This window comes from Chelon labrosus (assembly GCF_963514085.1).
Source record: "Chelon labrosus genome assembly, chromosome: 12".
In the NCBI taxonomy this organism is placed as follows: Eukaryota; Metazoa; Chordata; class Actinopteri; order Mugiliformes; family Mugilidae; genus Chelon; species Chelon labrosus.
Genome location: NC_140345.1, coordinates 10,900,398 through 10,911,476, shown reverse-complemented (window position 1 = coordinate 10,911,476; position 11,079 = coordinate 10,900,398). Strand labels below are relative to the sequence as shown.

At 38.6% G+C, this 11,079-nt stretch overlaps 2 protein-coding genes across 3 annotated transcripts; one reads left to right on the top strand and one right to left on the bottom strand.

Moving 5' to 3' along the window:
• Window positions 1-25: 25 nt before the first annotated feature.
• Window positions 26-4,490, bottom strand: slc25a40 (solute carrier family 25 member 40). Its single transcript, XM_084556762.1, has 10 exons — window positions 4,320-4,490; window positions 3,999-4,103; window positions 3,699-3,758; window positions 3,494-3,600; window positions 3,262-3,329; window positions 2,811-2,935; window positions 1,844-2,127; window positions 1,661-1,742; window positions 750-827; window positions 26-660 (listed from the first exon to the last, which is right to left on the bottom strand). The coding sequence occupies exons 2-10, from the start codon at window positions 4,096-4,098 to the stop codon at window positions 527-529; spliced, it is 1,038 nt and encodes a 345-aa protein (XP_084412888.1). The 5' UTR covers window positions 4,099-4,103; window positions 4,320-4,490; the 3' UTR covers window positions 26-526.
• Window positions 4,491-4,820: 330 nt separating this feature from the next.
• On the top strand, window positions 4,821-10,787 carry dbf4 (DBF4-CDC7 kinase regulatory subunit). Of its 2 annotated transcripts, XM_084557942.1 has the most exons (13): window positions 5,081-5,162; window positions 5,356-5,446; window positions 5,898-6,067; window positions 6,657-6,860; window positions 6,994-7,044; window positions 7,130-7,199; window positions 7,309-7,385; window positions 7,469-7,514; window positions 7,650-7,695; window positions 7,778-7,903; window positions 8,241-8,355; window positions 8,892-9,007; window positions 9,140-10,787. In XM_084557942.1, the coding sequence occupies exons 2-13, from the start codon at window positions 5,386-5,388 to the stop codon at window positions 9,957-9,959; spliced, it is 1,902 nt and encodes a 633-aa protein (XP_084414068.1). In that variant the 5' UTR covers window positions 5,081-5,162; window positions 5,356-5,385; the 3' UTR covers window positions 9,960-10,787. The 2 variants fall into 2 exon arrangements, with proteins under 2 accessions (XP_084414069.1, XP_084414068.1); XM_084557943.1 differs by lacking the exon at window positions 5,356-5,446 and having other exon boundaries at window positions 4,821-5,162.
• The last annotated feature ends 292 nt before the right edge of the window (window positions 10,788-11,079 follow it).

The window sequence follows — 11,079 nt, the reverse complement described above, 5'->3', positions numbered from 1 at the left end:
CCCACATAAAGTTTACATGCGTCAGTCCTCTTGTCAAAGTGACAGCTCTTTATTTTGTTTTAGACTCACACTGTACTGGCACTGTAGAAGCTTTTGTGTGTCCCTCTCTTCACACACACATTTACATGTAACATGTTATTGGAAGACCAAGTGCAAAAACATGGAGATCATCCTAGCACTGACAAGACACAGAGGAATAAAATAAACTAATCTTATATCTCAAATTTCAGGCACAGCCACGTGTTTACTTAGACAATTAAAAAATAATAGAGCTATGGCTTCCATCTGCTGGGTGTTAAATACACCATTAGATTCAGATTAAATATAAATACAATAAAAATAATTTTAATAAAAATTCTGATCATCTTTAATATTTTGAGATGCAGTCAAAAGGGTCTTTGTGTTTTCGCTCCCATTTCTGCTTGTGTTTTTTTTTTAATTTGGCAACGTTAGTGTTCTCCTTCCGGGTATAGTCTAGCAGTAGTGGTGTTCGTGGTGGTGTTTGTTGTTTTTGGAGACAAATCTATCACGTGTTACTGGTCTGCAGCGGCCCCTGTATCCTCTCTTGGTTGTGTTTGCGGAAAAAGGCCTTTCCAAACTCGTACGAGCTGATCATGATGGCGCAGGCTGGAGCCACTTTGATCAGCCTGGGGAGGAAACCTGGCAGGTAGGCAACAGATAAGAGGAGAGAGTATGTATAATTTACTTGGGTACGACCATGATTCATAAAATATGAGGAAAGTGCCTACCTGCAAACAGTCCACGAAAGCCGTCCTGTTCCACAATATTGCGCATCACACAGAAGGTGGAGGAGGCCTTACATGACACTGACGAGACAAAATTCAAATGATTGTTCAAAACCTGACCACAACAAAACCAATGAGGCTTCAGTAATGCAGAACATTCCTCATACAACCTTTTCACACATATTCATGCTCCTCTTCATCAAGCCCACCTATATTACAATTAGTATAAACTGATTTTAAACCAGATACATTGTGCCCCCCATCCCCCAATGTATATTTGTATTGATTAAAATCATTTTATTCCACACCAAGACTGTATCTAATATTCAATATTAGCTTGAACGCCGTCTTGGTGTCCACACCAATTTAAGTACTTTATCTTTGATTCTCCAGTGCTAAGACCTACACATTAACATACCAACCACTTAATGCATAGGTCAATACAGGTAAACACTCAGCAGTCTACATACAAATAAAGGACAAGAGGCATTATTTTGAAAGAAGGGTGAAGGAGGCCATCTGTTCTCTACTGGAACAGCCATCATTCAACATAGGAGGAGGTCTATGACACCACTTATCAGTAACAATGCTGCCCCCACATCCTGACCTATTCAGACTCCTGGCCCTGACTGTCACATGACAACCATGTGGCCTCTTAAGGTGTGAAATAGCATGGTAGTCTATTGCCACCTTGATTTAACTCTGCTGAAATCAAACGTTGCCATGACAATAAAAAAGTCCCGTATCCCACAGATCTGTTTGCTTATTTCGTTGTCTTGTTTTCATCCAACATGTCCAAATTTGTTAAATTAGATGGTGCTACTCAATCAGTTTTAAACGTTCCCACAAATGTAAAACATCTACATGCTTCATAAGCATTAATTAATATAATAACTAAATAATGACATATTTACAGTTCTTTGCTTGAAGCTCTCCAAGCTCCAACTGTCTTCTTGTTTTGACGACGTCAAAAGGTAAAGTGACAATCGATGCTATCTGAAATAAATAAAATACGAATTAAACAAAACAAAAAAACAGTTTAGTTATAAATTATATTTTCACAAAATTCTTTTTGCCAGGTTATTAAGAGAACTTACGGATCCTGACACTGCCCCAGATATAAAGGTGATGGCAAACGTGGGTTGTCTGGTGTTGTACCATTGACACAGCCAGCTCTTGCTCCTCTCATAGTTGTACCAGTACATGGCTGAGAAGGGCACATCTCGGAGCAGTGTGGGCCCCAAACCCCTCCACAGGGACAGCCAGCCTTCTGTCTCCACAGCTAAGCGGATGCAATGGCTCAGCTCTCTGTACGACTGCTTCTGAGACTGCAGCTTAGTGCGGATCAGCTCCAGAGGGCTGATCACTGTTGCCGAACCAACTGATATGCAGAAGAGGAAGACAATCCAAGGGATAAAATATTAAACACACATTAATCATATCTGCCATGAGACAGGGACACAAATCGTAACGCTGAGAATAAAGGCTACAGGTAACTGACAGTGACGGCAAAAAAACTAAATCTATATCTTGGTTTTGAGCATTTTAATTAAAAAGGTATCAGATCTTTTCATGAAACTATAATCACTCTAGATGCTGAAGCAGTGGTATTCCTCCTTACCTACTGTGCTTTTTTTATCCTACTTTTAATAAGCACTTACAAGCAGTTATTAAAAAGAGAATGAGAGACAGTGACTCAGAGTAACACTATCTCTAGTTTTCTGAATGAAATCTAACATGGAATAAAATTACCGAAAGTCAAAGGAAAAAAATTATGGGTGGTTGCCCTTGGAAATTAATCTGGAAATTAAACCCCACCCCCGCTTTATTAAAATACTGCTGGGAGGTAACTATGCTGTGAAGGAAACTCATTCTCTGATGTAATCCATTTGCTCTTAGGTTTTTTGTTAGATAGACATATAAAATTATGTAGTCACCTAAATGTGACTGACAATACTTGACGTCATAGCTTGCAACATGATCGATATACTGTGTGTCCTATGAGAATTAGGTTGGAATCTGTTCTGTTTTCCTCAGTAATGGGACAGCAGATAGATAGTTCACCTCTGGCGATAGCTCCTGCAAGGAGTGGAGCCTTCTGAGCATGATCTCCCATCCTGGCCTTCAGCACTGTACACAACTGGTCGTAACATGTGAAATAGATGACTGTAGCTGGGACTGCCATCACACTGGAGACAGCACATATGGAAAGTAAACATTTATGATGATTTTCTTCTCAAACTGACAGGCAGAAGTCAACCACAAAACTATTAAATTGAGAAGTAATGTGAAGTAAAGAACATTTAGTTAAATAATACTACAATCGTTTTTTGGGTAATGACTTTACATGATGTTCTGAGGTGGCTTTCCACTAATTGGTACCACTTCAAAGGATGAGTGCATTAGCCACTGGCTAATTGACTGATGTCCAACCACATATGCCAAATATCTCTTTAAGAAGACGAAAGGCAAAATGCAACACAATCAGGGATCAGGAGAAATACAGAGGACTCACAGGGTTGGAGGCAGACCACTCCATAACGCCTTGATTCCCTCACACCGCACTATTTTGATGAGGGCATCCTGCAAAGAAGCAGAGCGGAGAGACAGTGAAGGATGATGTGCTGTGTGAATTTCCACCACAATATGATTTTATGAAGTGAGAATAGCAGGCAACTTGTCTGACTACTGACCATAAATCTTTATAAAATCTTATGATAAACCGTGAATAACATGTGACATTTTACCAGTGTGCCATTGAAGTGACCTGATGCTTTGTACCAGGCCTTGGAGTTGCCATTCTCACACACACATATGTGGTCCATAAGTCCATTGCAGTAGACAAAACATTTGCCTGAAAGATAGAAAATGTTAACATTCATATTTACCTCTTCTGCCTGTAATAACTGGAGAAGAATGGACCAAAACATTTTAAATTCATATTCATTATACCTTTGGGGAAGGGACTTTGCTGTGCCTGCAGTCTGATCTTCACAACATCCAAAGGTGTGACTGAAAAAAGCAATAATTTAAAATGACTCCCTGTTTATACTACATTATTTAACTAACATGACACACCAACCCTTACACATGCAGAATTGCTACATGCCATTTATATTTCGCATTATTACTTTCTTTAGTAAACTATTAATTTACTTTCCAGGTGACTTTGAACCATTATTACTACAGTAATTTGAACATCATCAACAAGAAAAGGCTTCCTGTTAAAAATGTTAAATGTATGTATCTCACCAAATAGAGACGTGAGGATGGCTCCGGAGCAGGACGCCACCATCTGTTGAACAGGAGTAATGCCATTGCTGGCTGGCGGAGCAGAACTTTGACCACTCATGCTGTCTTCATAAGAACATAACAGACACGACATGACATTAGATGTATTTTAATACGCACGTTTGTTAACATGCATACAAGAACATGCTTTGTCAAATTAGCAGATTAGCAGCTACAGAAACCCTGTCCTCGTTAATGCGATGAAGGTGCCTTAACGTTACATGATGAAGACTGCGCTCTGGGCTAACGTTTGTTAGCTAATAACCTGAGCTAACTTCCTACCTGCTCAGCTCAAAACCTCAGCGACAACAACGTCTCCTATGGACATACACATTCCTCTCGGGGTTTTTAGTTGGTGCTGTCCTAAAGGTTATTAAATGACAGCATCTGAAACACGTGTGTATGTTCTGGGTCAACTAGCTCCCCAGTTTACACCACAAACATTACAAAATCACATAATATTTACTTCCGCTTAGCAGATTCGTCTTGAACTTGTCTAAATGTTACGTTAGAGAAAGTGAAAAAATAACATACAAGTATAGAACACATATATGTTTATATTTATATACATTTATTTGTGTTTATAATTTCCTTCATCCATTTGAATTTAATTTAATGTTACGTATACGTTGAAACGTCACATTCAAACATAAAAGGTGCATTTACTTATTTTTTGGTGTTGCCAGCTTTCCGTAAAACGGCAACACCTCACTGTTTCGAATATATAGTTAAGACTGCTGTAAAGTTAAATACAGACAAGTGAGTTAAAAAACTAAAATATAAAATTGATGCGTCTTTTTAAGCGAAGAGTTAAGTTGAATTAAAAAAACTACAAAATGGGTTTGAAGGTGATTGTGATTACGTAGCCGGAAAGTGTCAGACGTGGCAACATGAGTCCCCTTCTCTCCACCAATGGATTTAAAGCGGGAACGAGACGGTTAGAGGAACAACGACTTCTGCGGCTCGTCCATTAGTTATTAAAACTGCGTTTAATTAATTGCTTGTTGTAGCAAATATGCAGCAACGGTTCTCACGGATTTTATCGACGATAATTAATGAAAAAAAATTAACAAATGGTGTCTTACCGGCACGTTGCCTGTCCGCTGTGGAAAGGAAACCGTAAACGTACGTTAAGTTTGCATTTTGCTAGTTAAATGTGATAACATGGGGACAGTGGGTAACTCGACTCAGTTTAACGTCCCTTGTTTAACGCATTACAAATGAAACGTTTGTTTTGTTGCGACCTTTGTCTTCTTTGTAAACATCTGTTTCCTTTGTTTACACACAAGTATTCACGGGGTATGTTTATTCATGACAGGAGGGCAAGAAAGAAAAACTTTATTTCTCCATGAAAGAGAATAAAATGAGACCAAAACGCACCCTGAAGCATTCAGGGCCGAACTGGAAAGGTAATGATTTTGTTTATTTCCGTGTTTGTACCAACGCTAACGAGCTGTTTCCGTGTTTTCAAGTTACTATTATACAGCGAAGCATCAAGCAGATACATGAAGTAACTAATATAACGTTAATGATCATTTGTGTCGATTCAAGAGTTGAAAATTTGCTCAACAAAACTAAAACGTAATTCAGCGTTTACTCAGGAGTTTTATTATTTTTCTTTTGCCCCATACGCTAGTTATTTGATCCTGAAAGGCTGCCGTACGTTGTCTTTAAACCATTTTGATGAGGGTCAACAAAACATACAGAACATGAATAATACGTCTTAATAAGTAACAGAAACTTTAACAGCTTGATATTACAGCACACACAGCTGGTTAACAAAGTTACATAAGTTCACTGGTGACACTGGACTTGTCCAAATGCCTCTCTCATCCTGTGATTATAATGATTATCTTTAAGGAAAAGGTGGAAATACTGCTGATAAGACGATACTGAGCCAGGCGAAGCGGACATCGCTTTTGTCCTCTCCTGCACGTGTCCAGCCTTTTGCTGGGAAAGTGTTTTACCTGGACCTGCCATCAAACAGAATAACGGAGACGCTGGAGAGTGACATCAAAGATCTTGGAGGGGTGAGACATAAGCATATTTGCTTTTTTGACAGTTTGAAACTAATAATCTGGTATTTGACTTGTGCCAGCTTTACATTTTACACATCACGTTCCTTCTCATAATATAATCCATATCAGAACTGCAAACTTCATCAAACTTATCATCTCATCTGTTATCTCTTTTATAGAGCAGCGTCATTATGATACTATTTATGATGCATGAGTTGTGTTTGCTGATATGGGATAGGAGATTATCTCCCGAATGTTGAACTTCTTAGGGCTGAAGAGTAGCTAAACTCGACAGTAGTACCGGAAATTTGCATTGATGGTCTAAAATAAACATTTAAACATATAAAAATGTATATATACAAACATATACATACATTTAAAACAAGATTACAAATATGATCTGATATTTGGTGTCAGGTTTTTGCTACCTGATTGTTTTTCAATGTTCTGTGCTACAAACATGAATAAACAGTGTAAAAAAAGGTTGTAAACCCATTATTATAAGACACTGTTCACATATCTAATGTGCTATTACTCTGCTGGCATTTGCCGTGAATATCTTTTCTCTAATCTTGCATCTTGTCTTTTTTCCCTCTTTCAGACTGTTGAGAAATTCTTCAGCAAGGACATTAAGTATCTGGTGTCCAACAAACCGGAGGCTAAGTATGTGCATTGCCTCAGACGGGACTCTCCTGTCCCTAGCCCGGACTCGGGACAGAGTTCACCTCACCCACGCTCAAACCCGCCCTATCCTGGGAGCCATGGGGACAACATCAAGAGCAGGTCTCAAGGCCAAACCGACACAGTGAGTTCATATGGATTATTTCATCTACCGTTATCCACATATGTTTTTTTTTTTTAGGTTATCTCACGTCTGCACTTCCCTTGTAGATTGTTTTTCTAGTTGCTGATATCCTTCCTTTTCTGTTGTTTATCAGTTTGTCACAAGCCGAGGAAAGTCTCTGGTGGAGAGAGTGGTGAAAAAGCAGGTTTGTTATGTCAATGTTATATTTACTAAGGAATTTTAACGGCCTCTTTTCATTTCTGTGCTAATATTTGCTTGTTTGTTTTTAGGAGAGGGTACAATTGAACAAGATCCTGTCAAATGCTTTGGAGTGGGGTGTGAAAATTCTCTACATAGACGGTATGTTGTACACATTATAGCTGTTTTTACCTTTTTACATAGTTTGTATTGTGCATGAAATGCATTTAATTTTGCTTTGACTCAGAGTTTTGTTTTCTGTGGCAACTAGATGTAATGGCGTATGTTAAGAAGAAGAAAAGAATTATCAACAGCCAGGTTCCTGTGTCTGCTGTGGCCAAAACAACTGTAAGCTTAAAGGTTTATTAACTCTTAAATGCATTATTTGGGAATAGATTATCCTAAAACAAATTGTCTGCCATTCTTAATAGGTCAAAGCTGTGTCTGCAGCAAAGCAAGGTGGTCAAAGATTCAAAGGTAAATTATTTTTCTTGGACTCATCAAGTTTTCTCAGTTGATTTATTTTTAAATGTTAAATCTCAGGCACAGATGTTGCATGTCTCTTATACTTGTTTCTTGTAACTACATGCTCACATCTACTGTTTATTTCAGGGGGGAGGATCAGTAAACCTTTTATCAAGGTTGAGGATTCAAGCAGGTAAGGTGTAGTTGAGAAAAAGAACCTGACATCCATCTACTGTCTTTAAATGGTGGACTAAGTATTTATTTTTCCTTGTCAGACACTACCGTCCAATCTACCTCACAATGACAAACATGCCCGAGTTCAACCTGAAGGCTGTGGCTCCCTGTACTCCCTTCAGTCTGGAAGAAAAGGATCCTCCTGGAAACAAACAGCGGGGACACAGGTATAGTGCTTCATTGCTTTGGTCCATGTAGCTTAAGACTGGCAGTATAGGATTCCTCACATTTATAAGGACCGCTTTATAAAGGCGCAACATAACAGTCTGATGATTACAGATAATTTATTGTAATGCTAAAGCCACAACATCCCCTTACATTTTATTATAAGAATCTTCTAAATTAATAACTAACACAATTTGTGATGGTACTGTTGCAGCCACTCAAAAGTCCTCAGGGTACCTCATCAAGACTGAAATTGATGAAAGAAATTTTTCAAAATGCAATATTGTTTTCATTTTTGAAAAATGTATTTGTTGACCCTCTGGGATCCTGATGGAACAGAGGTGAAAAAGCGTCAGCAAGTGAGGAGAGAGCTCATGGTCGAAAGAAGAACCGAGACAAGAAACGAGCCGGCTACTGCGAGTGCTGTATGGTCAAATATGAAAACCTCACAACGGTAAGTTTGCTCATTTGTACCTGTTAATACGCAGAACAATCATTTTTGGTATTGTAAAATATCACACCACACACTGCATATATGTTTTACGTCCTGTGACTTCTAAGTCACAGAACAACACTAGATTATTATTATTATTATTATTATTATTAGTAGTAGTAGTAGTAGTAAATAGCTGCAGCCTCAGTCCTCACTCTGAATTAACAATAGTATAGATTATTGTTATTTGAACCCTGATACTGTTGTTGGAAATATAAGAACGACGAATTGTGTCCAAAAATAAGCTTATCTTATAAGTGATATCTATATTGAGTTCTACATAATAAGTAGAAGAGTCGCTGTGGTGTTTAACATAATCTTACAAATGCTGCTCATTGTTAGTGTCTTCTCTGTAGGGTTGCACGTTTATGTAGCAGAAGGTTACTAAATGATATTTCTGTTTGTTGGTGCTTGTGCTATAGAGAAAATGTTGCCCTCAGTGGCCTTCTCTGGACAGCTGTAATTATCAATAATTTATCTGGGTAATTTTTGTTCAGCATCTGCAGAGTGAACGTCACACAGCTTTCTCTAAGAGCGAAGAGTACTTGGTGGTGGACAGACTGATTTCAACCCTCCACTGCAACTTTATCCACATCAAAGCTAAAGTTAAAAGGTAATTTTTCCTCTTCAATCATTCAGCTACATAAGACAAATATATACTGTAAATATAATATCTACTTTTCCATATTTGTTGTTTTACAATTGTTAATTATAATTAACTAGATTTGTCTCTCATCCCCATTAGACCCAAGTGCAGTGTGTCCTCTCTTCTGGTTGCTCCTGGACCATGTGCGAGAACTGACCAAAGGCCCAAAGGAGATCTTAATCCCTCAGACACTGTTAAAGAAGAAAAGCCTTGGGCCGTGGATGGTTGTGAGGATTCACATTCAGGACACAATCTAAAGATTAAATCATCACCGGATTTCCCCGCACTAATTCATAAAGACTGTGAACGGAGGAACTGTTATACGTACTCGGACAGATCTAAGCATAAATCTCTTGCACATAAACGGCTGTGCAGACAGAGTTCTTTGACTTCTTGCACACAAAAGGCGGAGGCTCAAATTCAGCAGTTTGAGTTTGAAAAGGCCCCGTCTAGAGGTGACTGTCTTCCTTCATTTCCCTCCAGTGTTCCTCTGGTGGACCCAGAGGACCAAATACCTCACAAAGACATCTCAACCTCTCACTTTCATAATTTGAACATGCAGAATGAAGTGTCTTCAAAAAGTGTCACTTTCATTCCAAATGAACAAGAGGAGTCTGATATGAACAATGATGCTTTACTCTCGGAGACTATTCAGGACAGAGACGTATCCCCAGAGGAAGTGACTGGAAAAAATCTCTCAGAAAAGGAAGAAGGAAGCCGTCCTACACAAAGCCTCTCTCCGGTCCGGAAAATACAGAGGAAAGTCAGAGTTTATAAGCGCAAAAGACGGAAAGTTGAAACAAACGTTGACTGTAAAAAGCCAAGTGATGCTCCTGAAAACACCATTTTAAAGCTCTGGGAGCTTTTTCAGTCCAGTGAGGATATGGATGTGGACTTTCTTGGATTTGAGGACGCATAAGAGACAAACTGGGCTTTCTGTGCCATGGACTATGGAGGCGGTCAGATTTTTGTTGTCTTCAAAAACGTTTTTAAAGAATTGATCTACACCGGCTTTTTGTTTGCGGACAAAAACTGCATGAGTTGCACTCATGCTTTATAAAAGGCAGCTGCTGGTGTTCTTTAACATTTGGTGCTTTTAAGGCGGCAATAAAATGTTTTTTTTATGGTACGCATTGTTTGGCATTTAGATTCTAAATTCATCACTGAACTGATCGACACTGAAGAACTTAATTCAGAAAGATCATTTTGAGTTTCAGTAAGGGAAATTGGTACAATTAAGTTCCAACACTTCTGAAAATGACCTGATGTTCATTCTTCAGTTTTTAGAAGAAATGTGAATGCAATAATATTCTTCTCAAAAACACCTTTTATTGCCTCTTGAAGAACTTATAAAATACTGGATGAAATGCTGGTGTATGAATGAGTATTGGAGATTTTCATTTCAGTATTTTACTAAAATAAACACATTTGTGTTTTAATGTGAAAAACCTGCTGGTTCAATGAGTGGTATTTGGCAGTATATTGTGACTTTTTAGTTTTCTTCCTAAGTGCACTTCATGACCTGCCTTCATGCGTGTGTTTTTTATTTATTTATTTTTCTCCTCTTGTACCTTAGTTCAGCGTCTTCCCCTCCCTCCCCCGTGTTTAGAGCATTAGCATACTGCCCTTGTTCTCCCTTGCTGCTCTCAAATTGATGCGGCGTGTCAAATGGTAGTTTCTGCCACTGGCATTAAAAATAATGAGCATCGATATGTTCTGAGGTACAAGTGCAGTAGCACTGCAAATAAAAAAGGGTAAGGTACAGCTGAATGTGATCGTCTTGGCGTCTTTCATACAGATTTATACCCTGCTGCCGTTGTGCTTCATCATTGTGGTGCACAAATTGTCCCTTCCTTGTGCGTATTACACCTGCCTTATATCAACTAATTTTATTTAGTCACATCTAGACCAGTATTAGCATATATATTGGCTAAGCACAAAATACAGCAGACGTATACAATATAATGTAGAGACTGTGTCACCATTACAGCATGTCCACCAGAGGGCAGTGAAACGTTTATTTATGTATTACCCATATC

Bases quoted from the DNA above. Each gene is read 5' to 3' on its own strand.
- slc25a40 (XM_084556762.1), bottom strand. From the start codon at position 4,098: ATGAGTGGTCAAAGTTCTGCTCCGCCAGCCAGCAATGGCATTACTCCT. The intron at 1,743-1,843 runs GTAAGTTCTCTT...TATTTATTTCAG, and splicing joins CTGGGGCAGTGTCAGGATCC to ATAGCATCGATTGTCACTTT. The intron at 828-1,660 runs GTAAATATGTCA...TTGTCTCGTCAG, and splicing joins AGAGCTTCAAGCAAAGAACT to TGTCATGTAAGGCCTCCTCC.
- dbf4 (XM_084557942.1), top strand. From the start codon at position 5,386: ATGAAAGAGAATAAAATGAGACCAAAACGCACCCTGAAGCATTCAGGG. The intron at 8,356-8,891 runs GTAAGTTTGCTC...ATTTTTGTTCAG, and splicing joins AATATGAAAACCTCACAACG to CATCTGCAGAGTGAACGTCA. The intron at 9,008-9,139 runs GTAATTTTTCCT...CATCCCCATTAG, and splicing joins ATCAAAGCTAAAGTTAAAAG to ACCCAAGTGCAGTGTGTCCT.